At 40.0% G+C, this 21,001-nt stretch overlaps 1 protein-coding gene across 1 annotated transcript in view; it reads right to left on the reverse strand.

Moving 5' to 3' along the window:
• The window catches only part of HAT1 (histone acetyltransferase 1), a 33,171-nt gene that overhangs the window by 2,492 nt on the left and 9,678 nt on the right, over positions 1 to 21,001 (reverse strand). The window contains exons 4-9 of the mRNA XM_070956906.1: positions 19,840 to 19,960; positions 12,280 to 12,459; positions 11,924 to 12,045; positions 11,316 to 11,420; positions 10,911 to 11,017; positions 376 to 527 (exon numbers count right to left, since the gene is read on the reverse strand). Coding sequence (XP_070813007.1) covers positions 376 to 527; positions 10,911 to 11,017; positions 11,316 to 11,420; positions 11,924 to 12,045; positions 12,280 to 12,459; positions 19,840 to 19,960 — 787 coding nt within the window. The remainder of the gene's footprint in view (positions 1 to 375; positions 528 to 10,910; positions 11,018 to 11,315; positions 11,421 to 11,923; positions 12,046 to 12,279; positions 12,460 to 19,839; positions 19,961 to 21,001) is intronic.

Below are 21,001 nucleotides of genomic sequence, written 5' to 3' on the forward strand. Positions count from 1 at the left end.
TAGTTTGGAACATGCAACTTCCTGCCAGCTTCCCCACTGACTTTGTGGGGAAGTCTGGTTGTGGGAAGCGGGCAAGAAATTGCCTCGCCTAATGATAATGGAATTCAGTTAACAGCGGCAACCGGGACTGTAAGGATTGTCGGCCCTAGAGATGATGAGATCATGCTTATCAACATAAATTTGGTCCCAATTGCTGTCATAAATTGAGATTGCCTATATATCTATCATTCTATACTCCCTGCAGCTACAAGGGAAAAGAGAAATCAACAAAAATCTTATTTATCAAAGTCCCAGGTTGGATATAGAATACTTCTTCAAACAGGACACCAATTTGCAAAATGTCAATATTGGATACATTTAAAATATTATTAATACCTTATTTACTTTCAGCTTCTGTTGAGCTTCTATTACCATATCTTGACTGAAGCCTTGCTTAAGATTTTCTGGAGAAAAGCAGGGTAAATCTTGACACAATTTTACTAATACAAAATCTCGCAATTTCACATAGCTTTCAGATGGATCTTCAGCTAGAAGAAGAAAAAAGACAATTGTTAGATTTGCAAGCAGAAGTTTCCCTTTATGAATTACTACTAGAACATTCAAAATAGTTGAAGAAACACCCGCGATTATCCATATACCCATACCCAAGGCCTGCAAACATTCCATAGTTGCTTTCAGTAAAAAAAAAAAATCCAACAAATCTACCACCAGGGTTTACTTAACATTCTCATTCAAATACCCAAGGTATCTTCATTGCTTTATGAAAGTGGTAGGGGTTGGTGCTGTTCCAGTGGGCAGGTGGAACAACACAAGCACAAACAACAAGCACAAGCAATTGGAGATCAGTGGCCTTGCAAGTAACATGGTCCTATGCCATGTAAAGTTTACAGGCAATAACGAGCACTTTGAAACTCAGTGGAAATTGGTGCATCTGGAACCCACTGGAAACTACTGCAGCTCACGTAGCAGGCAAGAATGTGTTATGAAATGCCTGGAATTGCTGAAATGCTGCATCCTGCTGCATTCTGGACAAGATGCATATTCTTGTCCAGAATGCAGACCCAACTAGAGTATATTACAGTAATAGAAATAGGGGGGAGACTGAAGTGCACCTCCCATTTCTATCACTATAAGGAGTGCTTCCTCATATAGAAAAAGGTGAAATCGGTACGAGATAGAATCCATTAGACTTGGGTAGCTAATAAATCTAAATACAGGTAGTTTTCCTTAATGAAACTAATTGGGATTAGAAACTCCATTAAGAGATGTGGTTGTAAATTGAAAAAAACCATGTGACCACACTGCTTAGCAATGGCAGTTCCGGCAGTCCGGGTTGCCATCATTAAGTAAGAACCTTATGTGACTTGCTGCCAGCTTCTTCATTGACTTGGTTAGTTGGATGCCAGCAGGGAAGGTTGCAAATCATGAGCATGTGACCATGGGAAGTTGTGACAGCCATAAATATGAGGACCAATTGTAACTGCCACTTGTTCAGTGCCATTTAGTACCAAGTTCAAATGGTCACTGAATGATTAAATGAGAACCACCTGTAAATACAATAAATCTATTAAAATCTGTGCAAAGCCTCTCCTGGCCACAGCTGCCAGTTACTCTTTGAGCGAAACTATTATCTCAATAAGACCTCCAAACTGCACAGCAGTTCTGTCTGAGGAAGTGCAATCCATTCAGAGCAAAAGATGAAGTTTCTGAATCCAACCCTCCTCCCCAATTCATCGCTACCCAGTTATGCCAGATTGAGCTGAAGCCTGTTCTTCTCCATCCAGACCTTCACAGCCTTCAGACACTAGGAACTCCAGACTCAGCAGTGTACTGGTAATACCATACCGTGTCTCAATGGATGGCCTCATCTAGTTAGCTTCATTTAGCTGTTAAGAATAGAGAGTGTTCAGTCCTGAGTATCCCCACAGAGCAGAAGCTTCAGGCTCAACTTCTTTTCCCTATTAACAATGATTAGATTGGCCTTGGAGAAAGGAGAAGGACCACCATAACACTCTTGTTTCCCTGTGTCAAGAAGGGCCAGGACAGCTGCATTATTCCCCAGCACATCTGAAGAGTTCCTAACCTCACTTCAAAACTTTAACTCTTTGCTACATGCTTAACCCTCCTCACAATCTATTCTGAGTCCTGCAAACTCATACCCAACCCTGATACTGCCCCACTCCAAAACAACACTTTGCAAGGAAATGTACACAAACACATTTCAAAAATTATAGAGTGTAAAAACTAGCTCCCATTTTCCTCTTCTGAATATTCCAATAATGACTCAGATATAGTAACATCCCATTTCATTCTACATACATCACATCGATTTCCTACATTTTAGTTAGCTAAATGTAATACATACATTCATTATGCTCATACTACTACACTCTCAAAGACTCGTAACGATTTGCAATATAAACACAAACACAACCAATAAAACAATGTATTATAATACTTAGTGTCATTCTTAGGCATCTGCAACTGATGATCTTAACCATTAAAACATTTTTAAATAATTGTTTTTAAGATGATTCTAAACACTGGACATTAAATGAATTTTTAGTCTATATCCCACGCACTCCCACACTGTTGTCTTTGCATATTTAACTTTTCATACATACATATGTATGCATCCATATTTGATAATGAAAGCCATGAATTTTGAATATTTTTTGTTAATATCTCACAGGTTGATTTAATAGGCCACTGTAAAGAGCAATCCCTTGTGGTGAAGAAGCATTTTTTCCTACATATTTTTGGTTTCCTTCCACATAGGATTTTACTTAAAGATACTGTGACCAAGGTTGTCAGTCTTCGGCAGAAGAGATTTTTACTCATCCTTATAAGGTGTAGCCTGTCTCATACCAGGATTCCCTCATCCTGATAACTTGGGCCATGGTCCCAGAAACCAAATCAATCCAATTAATACATTTTTGAATTTTTTGTTGCATCTCCCAATTCTGAACTCTTTCAGTCTATGAGCAACAAAATAAATTATTAAAGCTTAGACTGTTATAAAAAATTCCATTATGTTGGTTTAATTAAATTTGCCAGTCTCAGTGTTTGAATTAACTCTGAATCAAAAAAAGAGGCAAAATTATACAATGTAATTTACTTCGGCATAATAAATATATCTAATATTTCTTAAAAACTGAAGCCACTACTATCAAGTACTCCGTTCTTTGATCTAAAGTTATTTTTGTGCACAAAAATGTAACAAATTGTCAGTATGGTCTCAGTAAAGACCTTTCATGAATGTTCATTGCATCCAAAGTTTCAGAAGCCATGAGAGTATTGGGACCAGACAATGAATGTAACAAATGTGCAATGGCCTCAATTTAGCCATAGCTTTTTGTTGGCTATTCATGTATTCAAATTATTATTATTATTATTATTATTATTATTATTATTATTATTATTATTATTATTATTATTATTATTATTAATTGAATTTATATACGGCCCTACTCCCAAAGGACTCAGGGCCGTGGACAGCCTAGAGATAAAACACACATATTACAAACGTTAAAAAACCAGTTAAAAATACATTAAATGATTTGGCCCATAGACAAATTTAAAACACCCCAATTTATAAGACAAATTTAAAACAATTTAAAAGGAAGGTTAGGCCAGGCCAGCCTGCTGGTATAAGAATGTTTTGAGGGCACGGCGGAAAGTGCGCAAATCTGGGATCCTCCGTATCTCCGGGGAGAGCTCGTTCCAGATGGCAGGTGCCCCCACAGAGAAGGCTCTCCCCCTGGGGGCCGCCAGTCGACATTGTTTGGCCGACGGCACCCTGAGAAGACCCTCTCTATGGGAGTGTACTGGTCGGTGAGAGGCTACTGGTGGCAGAAGGCGGTCTCGTAGATACCCCAGTCCTAGGCCATGGAGCGCTCTAAAGGTGGTAACCAAAATCTTGAAGCGCACCCAGAAGACCACCGGGAGCCAGTGCAGCTCGCACAGGAGGGGAGTCACATGGGAGGGCCACGTCGCTCCCGTAACCACCCACGCAGCCACATTCTGGACCAGCTGGAGCCTCCGGGTGCTCCTCAAGGGGAGCCCCATGTAGAGAGCATTGCAGTAGTCCAGGCGGGAAGTGACGAGAGCATGAGTGACCGTACGTAATGAGTCCCGATCCAGAAAGGGACGCAACTGGCAAATCAGGCAAACCTGATAGAAAGTCCTCCCGACCACAGCCGTCAAGTGCTCTTCTAAAGACAGCGTGAATCCAGGAGGACACCCAAGTTGCGAGCCCTCCGTGGGGGCCAACGACTCGCCCCCAATAGTCAGTGATGGCACCAACTGACTATATCGGGATGTCGGAAACCACAGCCACTCGGTCTTGGATGGGTTGAGCCTGAGTTTGTTTCTCCCCATCCAGATCCGTACAGCCTCCAGGCACCGGGACATCACTTCAAGGGCATCATTGGGGTGATCCGGGGGGAGATGTACAGCTGAATGTCATCAGCGTACTGATGATACTTCACCCCGAAACCACGGATGATCTCACCCTGCGGCTTCACATAAATGCTGAACAGAAGAGGCGAGAGGACCGACCCCTGTGGCACCTCACATACAAGGGGCCTTGGGGTCGACCTCTGCCCCCCTGTCAACACAGACTGCGACCGGTCGGAGAGAAAGGAGGAGAACCACCGCAACACGGTGCCCACCACCCCCAACTCTTCCAACCGGTGCAACATGATACCATGGTTGATGGTATCAAAAGCCGCTGACAGGACTAATAGGACCAGGACAGAGGAGCAGCCCCTGTCCCGAGCCCTCCAGAGATCATCAACCAATGTGACCAATGTCGTTTCCGTGCTGTATCCAGGCCTGAAGCCCAAATGGAACGGATCTAGATAAACTGATTCATCCAGGTACTGAGGAAGCTGTTGCGCTACCACACTCTCAACAACCTTCGCAATAAAGCGAAGGTTGGAGACTCTGCCGGGTCCAGGGAAGGCTTCTTGAGGAGGGGCCTCACCACCGCCTCCTTCAAGGCGGCGGGGAAGACACCCTCACTCAAGGAAGCATTTATCATCCCCTGGAGCCAGCCTTGTGTAACCTCCCGGGAAGCCAGCACCAACCAGGAGGGACATGGGTCCAATAAACATGTGGCCGCGCTCAGTCTGCCCAGTATCCTGTCCATGTCTTTGGGAGTCACAGAATCAAACTCTTCCCAGATAATATTCTCAGGACCTGCCTCCATATCCCTCCTGAATCTACCCAGTCAGAGTCCAGATGTTCCCGAATCTGAGCGATTTTGTCATACAGATATTGTACAAAGTCCTCAGCTCTACCCTCCAAGGGGTCCTCCCGCTCTCCCTGATGGAGCAGGAAGTGGGTCACCCTAAACAGGGTGGCCGGGCGATTATCTGATGACGCAATAAGAGCAAAAAAATAAGTACATTTTGCCGCTTTTATCGCCACCAGGTAGGTCCTAATATGAGACCTTACCAGTGTTCGGTCGGATTCAGAACGGCTGGCCCTCCAACTGCTCTCCAGGCGTCTTTTCCGGAGCTTCATCTCCCTCAGCTCCTCGGTGAACCAAGGAGCCAGGTGAGAGCGGCGCTGGGTCAGAGGCCGCAAAGGCACGACCCAATCCAAAGCTCCAGTGGTCGCCCTATCCCAGGCGGCCACTAGGTCTTCAGTCGAGCCATGAGCCAGAACCTCAGGGAATGGCCCAAGCTCCATCTGGAACCTATCCGGATCCATCAGGCGTCTGGGGCGGAACCACCTCATCGGTTCCACCTCCCTGCGGCAGGGAGTGGTGGTTCAAACGTCAAAGCAAAGGAGGGAGTGATCCAACCATGACAAGGGCTCGATCGCTATGTCCCCTATCTCAAGATCACTCAACCACTGACCAGAGACAAAAACCAAGTCCAGCGTGTTTCCCCCCGTTTGAGTAGGGCCATGAACTAACTGGGTCAGGTCCATGGCCGTCATGGAAGCCATGAACTCCCGAGCTACCTCAGACGCCTCACCGACGGATGGCAGGTTAAAATCCCCCATGATCATAAGTCTGGGGGTATCAACCGCCACCGTGGCTATAACTTATAAATAAACACTTTGTGCTAGTTTTGCTGATAAGGAAAAGATGGGAAGAAAAAGATATTTAGTTTTATACAGAAAGTATTCCTGCAGGGGAAAGGGGAAAGGGCCACAGATCCTAGACTGGCATTGGATGCATTATCTTAAAAATGCAAGAACTGGGGAAGAACTTGAAAAATGAATGAAGTAAAATTAAAAACAAAAAACAAAACATGAGCTGTGAAACCTGACTTAAATTGGGCAGTAGCTACATTGAAGACTTGTTGATTTGAAGGTAAATCCAGAGAAGAATGCTGAAGACCCAAAGAGGAAGATACGTTGTGGGATGTAGTTGGACAGATGAGCCTCCTGGGATAGAAGAGCATGAAAGATCAAAGATTTTACAAACTAGAGTAAAACCAGCTGACAGCCAGACTCACAGAGGGAAAATTGCTCACAGTATCTGTAAGACCCTTCTAAATTCTAAATTATAAAATAAGCAGTGCTCATATATATTAAGTCAACATTATGGAGTGCATACGCATTCCAGTCAGAAAATACTTATGTCACATAATATTAAGCAGAGAGGAAAGATTAGGTCACTCTGCAATTCAGAATCCTCAACCAGCTATGTTTATCTAGAAATGGAAAAGAGGTGGATTAGCAGAAATGGCTAAACGGATTGGTCTGGCCAGGGATAAAACAAGTTATTTTATACAAGACTGGAAACCTTTTATGGATTTTCCCTCCCCTGAAAATGAAAAAAAGAACGAAATTGTGATTTCTGGATTTGCTGATTGAAAAAAGGGTTGAGTATGGGACAGAGGGATTTTTGTAATGTAATTTTAAAGAGGGAGTACTGATAATTAAGTTTGTAGCTGCTACAAAGAAGATTGGAAATCACTTCTTTAATTATCCTGTTTCTTTTTCTAGCTGTACTGTTTTTTAAACTTTTTCTATTACCTTCTGTTTTCTACCTTATTTATATATTTTCATATTTATCTTTAGCTATGTTAAAATCTTCATAAAATGTATACTTTTTTTAAAAAGCATAGGTGTGAGGGTCCAAGTTTAACATTTCTGGATGTAAATAAATTTGCTAAATCTACAAAGGAATGCAATTAGGAAATCAAGATTAGATTCTTAGCAAAAGTAACTGGCTTGCTTTTATGTCTGGCTTTTTGAATAAAAGGAAAAATAACCTGAAGTAGTTTGTACTGAGTTTATCTGTAAAATCTTGAGAATCTACAGTAAGCCCTTGTGACAAAACATTTTACTATCAAGAACCTGCCAGGATAGTAAAAATGCTAAGTAATAAAACCATTTTCTTCCCTAAGCATTAATGTCAGGAATTTATCTCTTTCAATACCATTAAGTTAAGGAAGCTAGCTGTATGAAATGGTGCAGTTCTGTTGACAGAATAATATACAGGTAGTTTTCGGCTTACGACCACAATTGAGCCCAAAATTTATGTTGCTGAGAAATTTGTTAAGTGAGTTTTGCCTCATTTTATGACTTTTCTTGTCACATTTCTTAAGTGAATCACTGCAGTTGTTAGATTAGTAACATAGCTGTTAAGTGAATCTGGCTTCCTCATTGACTTTGCTTGTTAGACGTCACAAAATGTGACCATTCATATATATGAATAAATTGTTGAGCATCCAAATGTAAATCACATGGCCACGGGGATGCTACAATGGTCATAAGTGTGAAAAATGGTCTTAAGTCACTTTTTCAGTGCCATTGTAACTTTGAACAGTCACTAAATGAACTGTTGTAAGTCAAGGACTATCTGTACAGCAGCACAACACATTCCTCTTCATGCCTGTGCTTTCAAAAGATTGAGGGGTAGCAGGGTACCAATGCAGGTCTTGAGCATGAAAGGGGTAGGGGAAGGAGGATACTATTTGTGTAATGCCGGATACCACCATTCTCACAAGTCAAACTCAAGAGCCCTAACAGAACTTTAGTTTGCTCAGGTAGTTCTTTTCTTATACCAAAACTATGCTGTTACATATTGCGTATTGCAGCTCTCAATAAAAAAATGTTCCCTGAAACTGCTAGAATTTAATCAAAAAGTTAACCAGCTCGTCAATAACTATTTTACAAATGCAATTATCTTGGATATCTCCCTTAGTTTGATGCATCTTTTAATATAGCCACCTGATGACTTTCAATATCGTCTCAGTTTCCTAATTGTCTATCCTGTTCCCATGTGTCCAACCCAGTTGTCTTTTAACAGCAGCAATGAGAAATAGATGAAAAACAGAGATCCATCTCTGCATTTCAAGCTCCTAGTCAAAAACAGCATGTTCCCTAGCAAATTATTCTACAGGGCAATTTAATCTGTTTTAGAGTACTTTTACTGAAAAATACGCATCACGCGCCATATAATGAGTCAGAGCCCTGTTTTGTCTGTTACAATGTGTACTGGCAGTTCCATTTCTATGTACTTTAAGTAACACAGTAAATATGTATCTTATTAAAAAAAATTCAGATAGAATTTTTAAAATTGACATTTACCTTACCCTTAGTGAATGATATGGAATATGTGGATGACATTGAGGGACAAGGGAAAGAGATGCTGGCTAGGGAATAATCAGACAGGAGAGAAAGAAGCCTACAGCCACTTAACACTCAGAGAAAGAAATTTAGGGGAAAAAAACACCTTAAAAGTGGTGAGGGAAAGTTTGTAACTTCAGACTTACACAATTCTTTTAATGTAGTCTTATGACAAGACTTCATTAAAGTAGATTTAGTACACTTAGTTGTGTTTCCTGTCTGGTTTACCATGGAGGTCTGACAGTCACCAGCTAGGGCAGTATTTTTTTTTAAAAAAAAATTTGGTGTAGGGTGACGAAATGGTATCGTGTGTGATATTATATGGCTTTTATAAATAAGACTGAAATTCAAGTACAGATATGCACTCGCCATTCAGGTATATTTCTAAATTAATTACATTATTTAACTGTACATGAATCTCTCTGTGTTTTTACTCTGCCACCATCAAATGGCAAGCCATTTTTAAAATTTAGAAAATTTAAATCATACAGTTTAGATGCAATATACAGATAAGTTTTTCTGAGCACATTCATTCAATTGCATAAAAGGCACACAATGAGGCTGAAAATTTGCATGGTAGTGATTTGCTTCCAATACACTTATGCTACCAGCATTTCTTTCCCCACCACTATCCTGCCATCAAATATAATCCCTCACTGATTTGTGAGGAATAAGTTAAAATACACATTATAATAAGGTTGCATAATACTTCAGACTGAAAGGCAAAAAGGTGACTTGGAGCATGCAGAGGCACCAATGTACCACCTGTCTGCAATCTCTAAGACCAAATATATCTTTTCCCAAGACTGTTCAGCAGCTGCAGGGAGCAGACATGCAATCCCAGAAAAATACACAAGCCCAGAAAAAGACACAGCTGCTTTGAGTTGCAGACAAGTGCTATATAAGGAGCCTGCCCACTCCAAAACACTCCTTTGCCTTTGAATCCAAAGCATGGGCACAGCCCTACATTATAATACAAGAATGACCCTGTGGGTTTTGAAAAGTGGCTTGTGAAAGTATATCAATTTTTGTTTAAGAAACACAAAACTTGAAAGTGTACAAAAACAATTTATAAAGACTATCTCATGCTTTCAGTATACCACAGGGACAAATATGAGTTCAAATGAACTAGTATACGGATACCAAAGAAGTTTAATCATTGCTCCTTTCACAAAAGGGTCTTGGATCATAAATATTTAAAGGGGAAAATAGTTTTATGACTGTCCCCTTCTAACAGCTCCTTCTAAAAGACAGGTACTTACAAAAAAGATGTGAAATATGGCAAAATCTGCAGCATAAAGGATAATTGGCAAAAGATAGAGTAGCCACATGGCGAGATAGGCCGCAAATAACTTTAACAAATAGATAAGAGGAATCTGTGGATCCATGTGAATATAATTTATTTATATTTATTTTGCTAACATACCATACTATCTTTTACTATATACATATAGAGGGTACTCTTCTGTATGTTACATTAGAAAACAATGGCTTGGAGACTAACATCCATGGAAGCACAATCTTATTAAGAGTTTTCTGCTCAAACTATATTTTCTCTTGACTGAAAGGAGGATGAAGCAATTTCTACTACTTTCCCTTATTCCCTATAGTTTCTTTGGATGTGGAATGACTGCTTCAGACAGTGAGGTAAAGGGGCAAGAGTCAATAAAAATTAATTTCCCGCCTTACGTTCCGGATAAAAATAGTAGAAATGTCTGATTCTTTCCTGAATATCACCTCATGATATTTCTGATACTTATCAGAGACTATTACACAGAAGTTTTTATTTTCCTTTTATCTTTTTGGAGAAGCTAGCATATTTTACTTTTTAACTTTAAAAATAAAGTTATGGTTCATTTGTTCTATGGTCAACTTGCACCTTTTCAAAAGGATTTTTTTCATTTCCTTCAGACACACATACATTTAATCTCTCATGTTTAAAAACACAACTGTATGTATAAGAGAAATAAGTTCCTTAAGAGTAGCTTTTGATTTAATAGTTTGCCTCAAGCAAACAATCTCTCCAAGGCAATTAACCCCCCCCCCAACAACTTAGATTCCTTGTCAAGCCAGCTATGTACTTCGCAACCAAAATGCCTAATTATCTGGTAATCCTTGAGCAAAAGGGATGGATTTCCATGATGCACTCTTCTCAGTAAGAAAAGGATTTGAACAATTATATTATACACAGTTCTTATATAAGAAAGGATAGTATTATCTTGACCTCTGATTAGTTGAACTTTGAAAGTTCACTTCATTTTGACAGATGAATTTAAAAAACTAGTAGCTTCAATGAAGATTCACATTTCACATACCTGTTATATCAAGCACTGTAGGAGATGACATGTAGTATCTATGGACAGTTTCTAATAGCCGGGCTCCATGGCCTTCTCCTTGGAACGGAGGCAATATCAGCATTTGGCTACAGGAAGAAGGGGAAAAAAAAGTTAACTGAAAGCTGTACATTTTACTTTTGAAACTTATTTATAATGATTTGCTATATAAAGGAGTTTGTATACAAGTAACTCTTTGAGATTCTTTCCCATTTTAGATGCAAAGAACAAAGTTTAAAAACCCACAAAGCCAACCAAAATCTTCAATAAAAAAATATCCCCCCCAAATTAAAACCAAAATTAAAACCATTATCGACTATTATTGGGAATTTCAACAGTCCCCTCTTCTGAAATAAAAGGCAAGGCACGTGTTATGCTTCCAATTACCTTACACGTGGCCGGGTTTTGTCTGGGTACACATAGTAATTATAGACTGTCATATAGCCTACAGTCGCAGAGAGTGTCGCTCCATCCTTATTATACTTCTCAAATCTGCAGATAAAACAGAAAGCCAAGCAGGTCAATTACAGTCGCGCTCCCATGCAGTGTCCATTTTCTTTTCTATTCTGTGACTGAATTTTTAGTGTCAGCAAGCTACTCTGTGCGGGCCCAATGGGTACACCTGCTATGTTCTGAATGTACAATTCACTTAATTGGTGTGCAGCAACTTGGATAAATCAGACCTCTTTACAGCACTTCACCACACTTGCCTATTATAACGATGAATAGGTGGCAAGTAAAAGAAAACACAGGCAAAGCTCATTTTACTGTTTAAGCCCTACATTCAGAGCGCCAGTGGACAACAGTATTTAATTTGGCTCTATTCTCAAGGTCTTGCGAAACATAATGGATGCAAACTCCAGCTTGATAAACAATAGTTTTTTCCTGTCCTGAGAAAAATATCATTATACTGTCCCAATAATTGGCCAGCCACAATTAAAATGCAGCCTTTATGGAGGTAATAAGGTCCACTATTGCTTTAGAATTGTACCTACACTAGAAAGTAGTTCCATCTTTCATCATCCACGTCAATAAAGCTCGCTGTTTCAATAAACCACATCAAGAAGGTCTGAAGCCTTTCATGATACTCTCGAAAGCCTGGGCATGTCATGTCAGCCTAGGGAAAAAGCTAGAAGAAGTCAGGTGAAACTTTTCATAGATGTGAAAAGAGCTCTTAGAAGGGTATATGCAGATTCTTTGGCAGGCAACTATGAGTGCACAAAAAGTGATATGACACATCCCCCCACCTCAAACAAGTCTTTTTACATATATCGCAAACAATTAACTGAATGTCATTTAAACACTGTCATGAAAATTTGTCACTTTGAGCAAAATATGTCTTTTTTTTTACCTTGTATATTTGATATGTTATGTCTTCACCTGCTTCTTCATTATGCAAAGAATATGTATGCAATAATATCCCAAACGGCTTAAAGTTAACTTCTTTTTCCAGCAGAGATACCAAGTCATCTACACTTCTGCTAAAGCCTGGGGGAATAATTTCTCTAATTTTACTTTCCACATCATCTGCCTGAAATCAAAGAAGGAAAAGCAATGGGAATATAAACTCAGTTACTGGAAAGTTAAATGTAAAGTAATATTTTTCATATCTACCCCTTGAAGGAATCTTTCTAAAATTCATCAGAAAGTTGCTGTATTTTTCCTAATTTAGAAGTTTCACTAAGGGAAACTCTTAGTTCCACTTTCAAAAAGATGAAAAACAAAAAAGGCACAATCATTATATCATCACTGATGCTCAATATTGGCTACTTAAGCAAAACATTTAGTTTAGCAAAACATTTACCATAGCTATTTTGCTTTTTGGTTGTCGGAGAACAGAGGATTGTAGTAAAATAGATAATAATAATAATAATAATAATAATTTTATTTCTATACCGCCCTTCTCCCGAAGGACTCAGGGCGGTGTACAGCCAATTTAAAAACACAAGACACAACAATAATTAAAAATTAAAATAATTAAATAGATTTGGCCGATTTAAAACCCCAAAAATTAAAATACCCCAATTTAAAATTATTATATTGACAGCCCTGCCTGGCGGAACAACAGGGTCTTCAGTGCGCAGCGGAACACCCAGAGGTCGGAGATCTTACGTATTTCCGGGGGCAGTTCATTCCACAGGGTTGGGGCTCCCACAGAGAAGGCCCTCCCCCTGGGTGTCGCCAGCCGACATAACTTGGCTGATGGCACCCTGAGGAGACCCTCTCTGTGGGAACGGACTGGTCGGTGGGAGGCTATTGGTGGCAGAAGACGGTCTCGAAGGTACCCAGGTCCTGTGCCATGGAGCGCTTTAAAGGTGGTAACCAACACCTTGAATTGTACCCGGAAGACCACTGGGAGCCAGTGCAGCTCGCGCAGGAGGTGTCACGCGGGCACAATGAGGTGCACCCATAACCACCCACGCGGCCGCATTCTGGACCAGCTGGAGCCTCCGAGTGCTCTTCAAGGGGAGCCCCATGTAGAGAGCATTACAATAGTCCAGCCGGGAGGTGACAAGGGCATGAGTGACCGTGCATAAGGCGTCCCGGTCCAGAAAGGGCTGCAACTGGCGGATCAGGCGAACCTGATAAAAGGCCCCCCTGGTCACGTCCGTCATATGCTCTTCTAAAGACAGCCGTGCGTCCAGGAGGACACCCAGATTGCGAGCCGTCTCTGTGGGGGGCAAAGATTCACCCCCAATAGTCAGCGATGGCACCAGCTGACTATATCGGGACGCCGATAGCCACAGCCACTCGGTCTTGGAAGATAAAACGATTTCCTCAAAATAACACAAACAGAAATAGGTGTCAGCTAGGTCATAAAAGAAAATGTTGAGACTTGGACAATATTTCTTCTTAAAAATAATTTAAAAATAATACAGGTAGTCCTGGCTTAAGCACCATTTGTTCAGTGACCATTCAAAATTATGATGGAGCTGAACAGACTTATGACTCATGCCCAAATTTACAGCCATTGCAGCACCCCTGTGGTCAAATGATTGCAATCTGGGCACTTGGCAACTTGTTTGCGCTTAAGGCAGGTTGCCAAGTGCCCTGAAATCACATGATCACCATGTAAAATTTTCCCTACTGGCTTCCCCAGAAAGTCAGTGGGGAAGCCAGCAAAGAAGACTGCAAGCTGCTGCTGCTGCCTGCCTAGAGAACTCCCTCTGGTTTCTGGGGGCTGGCTGAAAAAGACATTCCTCTCGAAGTAACAATAACAGAGTTGGAAGGGACCTTGGAGGTCATCTAGTCCAACTCCCCTGCTCACACAGGAGACCTATACGAGGGATTCGAACCACTGATCTTTCTGATCGACAAACTCAGCGTCTTAGCCACTGAGCCACTTAGTATGTCACAAAATCCAAGCTTGGATTTCAGGAGGGCTTTTTTACCCAGCCTCCTTGAGAGCATTAGAGGGGTCTGACAGATTGGTTTCATCCTGTGCAGGGAAATGCCTCTTTGCCAAACCTTGTTTTTGCTATCAAGGACACTGGGTGAAGAAGGTCCCTCACTAAGGAACTTTTTCACCCAGCCTCTTTTGAGAGTCACAGTGCTGCCTTCTGGAATTGATTTCACCCAACTAGAGGTGAGCTTCACATAATTTAACAACCGGTTCGCCTAGTGCGCATGGCTTCAAACACACGGCGATATCATGCGCGTTGCTTCCAGCACCCCTTTGTTCTGACCTAGTCTTCCCCACCAGCACGAAGCCGAGTCCTCGTCCCGATAAACCCCTTTTATTAAATTTGCAGTGAATTCCTCTCCAGCAAAGTCTTTCCTCTCCCACAGTCTTTCAAGATAGTTCACAATTACTGACCTTTATCAGGCTTGGAGAGTGGCCAGACCGATATCTTTCAGACTCCACACTGTAACCGACAATACTTGGCAAGAATGCAGGAATAGATCTTCACCCAAATGAACTAATTGTCTCCTGCAAATTCCCCTCCCCTTTGCTCCTCTTTATTCCCTATGGGAGGGGCCATTCACTGTCCAACTGTGGCTTTACTCCTGAGTCGACCCTTGTTCCTTAGCTGTTCCCTTCTCCTGGCAGCTCTGCGCATGCGCACACTGGGAACAGGATCTAGATGTTCTTCTGTCTCACCGATGTACAACTCCGAAGGCAGCTGACAACTGTCAGACGGCCCTGGCCCCATCTCTGCCTCCGACGCAGAGCCTCATCAGAGCCTTCCCCAGACTCCAGGACTGGCCCATGTTCCTCCCCAACCTCCTCATTGTCTGAATCAGCTGTCAGATCTGCTGACCACTTGGCAGCTGTTAATGCAATTAATTAACAGCCGTTGTTGTAAAAGACTGGTTTATTTAGTAAACTAAGGTTTGAACAGACTTTGTGTGTGCTGTGTTCTTTGGGGTTCGTAGCTGGGGCAGAACAGTGGGCCACAGCAACTTTCTTGGGCAGCCACAGTGAGTAGAGCATGCGAGACGCAGAAATCAGCTTGGCTGCGTGGGCGGGGCGAGCGTGCCAGAAAGTGAAATATATAGGATGGGATTGCACCGGGGCGGGTGGGCAGGCCCAGCCGGTGGTCGAAACTGCCGGTTCACCCAAACCAGTCTAAACCAGCAGCAGCCAACCTCTGCACCCGACATAGGGTGGAGTCTGTTTGCCAAGCAGTTTTGCTTTCAAGGAGACTGGCTGAAGAAGCCCAGGTTGAAATCCAAACAGGATTTTGGCATGGAGCATTTGCAGCACAGGGCGTTTGCACCCAATCCTCAGAAATGAGGCAACTCCCTCTCATTTGTGGGGGCTGCCACCAAATGCCCAATACTGCAAATGTTTTGTCACAAAATTCTGCTTGGAATTTGGGCAAAGTTCCCTTCTGCTGACTAAGGGAAAGGGAACTGAACTGCTGGGCTGAAGAAAAGAAGCTTGGATCACAAAGATGTAAGCTTTTTCTTTTTCCAGCCGAAATCTGCAGTTCCCTTTTATGTAAGAATGGGAGCTGCCACTTTTTTGCTGTGTCTGCTTAATAACTGCAATGGTGACAGCCAGGATTGCTGTCATTGAGCAAAAGGCAGTCATGAGCCTTGGTGGCACAGCGGACTAAAGTGCTGTTAAATAGCACTTAAGTAGCACTTAGCTACCAGCTGCCTGCAATTACTGCGAGTTCAAATCTCACCAGGCTCAAGGTTGACTCAGCCTTCCATCCTTCTGAGGTAGGTAAAATGAGGACCCGGATTGTGGGGGCAATAAGCTGACTTTGTATATATAAAAAAAAAGAACACGGCTTGGGGGGGCCGAAAGCCCTACTAAGCAGGTATATACAAAAGTATGAAGGCTATTGCTTAATGCATTGTAAGCCACCCTGAGTCTCTGGAGAAGGGCAGCATATAAATTGAACCAATAAATAAATAATAAATATGGGCATCTCACTTAACTTATGACCTAAATTTTGGGTTCAATTATGGTTGTAAATCAAGGAGTACCTATAAATCAAAGTCGTAATAAAAAAGCCCAAACCCCAGAAAGCAGAAATTATAGAAAAGGTATATGTATCCCAATACAAGTAGTCCTCGACATATGATCACAATTGAGTCCAAAATTTATGTTGCTAAGTGAGACATGTTTTTAAGTTAATTTTGTCTCATTTTACAACCTTTCTTGTCACGGTTGTTAAGTGAGTCACTGTAGTTGTTAAGTTAGTAACAAGGTTGTTAAGTGAATCTGACTTCCCCATTGACTTTGCTTTCTAGAAGATCATAAAAGGGGTTCACATGAGCCCAGGACACTGAAACCTTCATAAATATGAACCAGTTCCCAAGCATCAGAATTTTGATCACGTGACAATAAGGATGCTACAGCAGTTATAAGGGTGAAAAATGGCCTTAAGTCAATTTTTTCAGTGCCGAGGTAACTTTGAGTGGTCACTAAACGAACTGTTGTAAGTCTAGGACTACCTGTATATTCTTAGTAATATACTGATTATTTACAATAGCATGATTAATATTTGGGAGGTTGAGTTCAGCAGTGGGAAGAAAAATAATGTCATGTGGATAGGACTATGTTGTACACTTGGTCAGCACTAGATTTCAAGTTTCTTCCTGGGCTTTCAAAGGATTTGGGTTTTGTTTTGTTTTTTAAAAAAAGCATGGAATGTATTAGTTTACACTACAGTTTTTATATCTGTGTTTGCAGGAAAGTGGCACAAAACCATGCTATAACTGATTTTCTGCAGGTTACAGGTTATCCACGCTTGCTCTGGAGCATCAGTAATAATATTTTTCCATACAGTATTGGGAAATAAAAATTGTGAAAACAGCACTGGTGTTTTATTCATAGCTACTTGAAAACCTCTGATAAAATACAACTATGTAACTATTCAGTAACAAAAAGAAAATTTAAAAAGACATTCTTCCCATAACATTCGCTATTTCTGACCAGTGCATATTCAATCCATTCTTATACCCTAGAAGCTAAGCAAAAGCAACTCATACAAACTAGGGCTTGCTAGCCCCAGTATAAAGATCAACGCTTTTCTCACCCTCATATATAAACTAGAATCCAAGAAAAATGCAATCAGGCAAATATCAAGAAAGCCCAGAAAATACTGTCCTACTTCAAATTACTTTAGCAATTTAATAAAGACTGCAAACAACTATATCTTGAGAACTTATTTTTAAATCTAATTTAACCAAAGGATGAGGAAAATCGTACACATTTTATAAGCACAACTGAATTAAGATTAACCTTATTAAATAGTCAAAGTAAATGTGATAAGACTATCAGCTGAGCAGACATCATAATCCTTTTCAGGCCCCCAAACGGCCACTTGATTGAATACGTTTACTACTTCTCTTTAGCCATGAATATCTGATGAAGTTTAACAATAATGTATTGCTGCTTCTCACCAGGCAATAAAACTTAATGAATTGGTCTCAACTTAACAAAACCCTCCCCCCTCAATACAACTCCTAAAAGCCTGACATTACATTCAACAAAATGAGCTTACATTCTATTCAAACCATGCCCTGAACAATGAGCCCAGGTTTTTACTTAATGGAGTTTGTCATGAGTTCAGCTGTAATGTTTGTATTGTATCTATTTCCATAAGGATTGACACAAGAACACTTTGTATTAACTTACTAAGCAGCTCTTTCACACCGTTTACATGCATGATGAGTATTAATTCTAAACCAAGACCTTTGCTACTTAGCATTCAAAACTGGGAAATTAAGATGCTTAGGACAAAATACACTACAAAAGGCTAATACAACACACTGCTAATGGCAGTCCTTTCAACTATTATCCCCCTAAGTAGAAGCAATGCACCTGCAAAGGAATAATACTTCACTATTAGCTATATTTTGGGATGTAGAGTATGGATGGAGTTCAGCCCTTGCATATTTCATTCTTAATGTCTTGATGCTATTAACATTCATATATATCAGCTTTATATTTCTAAGATGCTGTTGTGTAATTAATGTACACGGTTCTATAAATTTGCTTTCATCTTATGCAACTGATTTAAAGTAGTGGGGACAAGGCTAAAAGACATTTTTCTAAACTAAATCTGTGTGTGTAAAGATACAAAAAGACTGCCTTTATTGAGCTGTACTAAAATTGCCAAAGTAACTCTTAGAGACTATTATAATAATAAAAACAGAAGGCCAAGAGATGAAAACCAAACTATTTTTTAATGTAGCATTATTCTGTAGTACATTTTTATTCTACATGTTAAAAATCCTATTAGGCTCCTGCAAGTCAGCACTGAACTAAAAAAGATAGCTCTTTCTTTTATGATTTATATCCCATCTATCTGCTCACAAAGTACTTTCGCCAACTATTGATACAGGTAAAACGCCATAAACACAAGCCATTGTCAAAACTCAGACTAATGTTTCTGGTCTTGTGCGCTGGTTAACAGTCTACCATTTTTTTGTATCAACTGAAACACCTGATCTGAGTTGCCAAAATTGTGAACAAGTAAAAGTAGATTCAATGTAAACACGGAGGTAATGTTTTATTAACATAATTTCACAACTCCCCTCCCTCACATTAAAAATAAAACAATATATTTACAGCTCAGGGTTTTTTCACATATTGCTATTTTTTATTTTATTTTTTATTTTATCAAATTTCTATACCGCCCTACTCAGGTCGCCCTACACCGACTCAGGGCGGTGAACAGCCAAGATAGCCTAAATTTATAATCTATATCTTAACTTTCAATCTCAAAAAATGTCAAAATACAAACTAAAATATATCTAAACTACTCTGCAATATGGAAAACATTCCATGGGCATTCTGCCCATCTTCCTAGTTTTGTTACTCAAAGTAAAAAAGAGCACCAACACATAAGTAAAAAGATTCCTGGGAAACTTTTTGAATTCTTGAGCCCAACAGTCTACTTTAGTCCTGATGATTAAGGATACCAATATCAAATGCTGAAAAACAACAATGTTTTAGTCCTGATTAAAAGGAGATGTCGCTTCCTACCTTAGAGGAAACCTAGCATCATCACATTCTCGCAATACTCAGAAATGACCAACAATTTAAATAGCACTTATATTTAGAGCTGCCATGTGGTAATTCTGAAGTGGCCCATGAGATCAGACAAATTATAGTTTTACATCAGTTCTATTTCAACTAACAGATACAAATAAATACAAGCATATAAGTGAGAATTTCTTCAGGCGTATATACTTGAAGCATGAAATAACATTAAGATTTCTGATGCGTATGCAATTTACTTGTATAAAGCAGACTTTCCAACAAAGGATGACAAATTCCTAGAAAGCTTGTTTACAATACTCATTAAACGTTATTCCAAGTACAATAATAAAAGTTATATGGATTGTGATAGTAGTGAAGGAGTTTGGAAATAAACGTGATCATAAAAAGCTGAAGAGAAGCAACCTTAACAAGTTTAGATGACATCTGAATATTTGATTTTACCTCCACACACTCGAAGTTCTCATTAACTTTTGATGTATAATCAATGCGAAACAGTGTTGACAAGTTACCAGCGATGTAATACAAAAGAACCTTCAGTCCCTTGTAACCAAAGGCAACCTCACTGTAGGAGAAACACAAACTGAATTACTGAAACACTCTTCTACAGTTGAAAACTAGTAAATTCCTAAGGTAATTATCATACATCACAATAACCCACAATTTGTTTTAATTAATTATAGTTTCTTGAGCAAGACAATCTTAGAGATGAGAAATTCAGATGTTTGGCCAACTTCTGATTTCAGTATTTCCATTTTAGTTGTTCCTGCTTTGTACCTCTAGGGATTTATTACTGTATTTGGTAGAGTATAAAAATGAACCAAGAATAACCCTGAAAACCATTAATATTTATATATCATTCCAAGTCACAGATGCAATTGACAAATAATTGTTTCAAATTGTGATTTATTCACCTAAAACAATTGAGGTAGAAACACAGAGCAAATCATTGCTGAGATGTGCCAACACAATCACAAAATTATTATTTCTCATTGAGATAATTCATTTGCCATGGAATACCCAGAGAAAAATATTTTATTATTATTTTATAAGATTCCCTAATGTATTCAGGTATTAGCAACAAAACATGTTAATAGTTATGCTGTAATATTATAGCATACACATATAACATACATAAAAAACAAGTTCAAAAATAATTTTTAAAAACCTTATAAATAAATGGATGGCAGCAATCAAAGTCAAATATTCCAAATGACTCAGGTTAAGCATTTTACAAAAGTTGTAGCAGATTAAAAACAGTCCTGGAGGAGTCCTCAGACCCAAGCCCGGGATTTTAAAGGTCAAAAATAGCACTTTAAAGCCAACAGAAAGCCAGTGCGCAGCCTAGAGCACAGTTGTAATGTGCTTATATTGGCACAGGCCGGCTAATAGTCAGGCTGCTGCATTCTGAGGTGTCTGGGTGGTTGTTCACAGGCAACCATAAATATAGCACATTGTATTAATTCAGGCAAATGCAAATGAGGGTGTAAGTTGCATTGCAAGGTCCTTATATTTAGGTAAGATAGCAATTAATGCACCTGCTGAGGTTGGGTGAAACCCCCATCCAACAGAATCAAGTTGCAAACCTGTATCTTCCTAGGCAATG

The sequence above is a fragment of the Pituophis catenifer genome, unplaced genomic scaffold, assembly GCF_029215685.1.
Source record: "Pituophis catenifer annectens isolate HBS135680 unplaced genomic scaffold, rPitCat1.0.hap2 SCAF_1, whole genome shotgun sequence".
NCBI lineage: Eukaryota > Metazoa > Chordata > Lepidosauria > Squamata > Colubridae > Pituophis > Pituophis catenifer.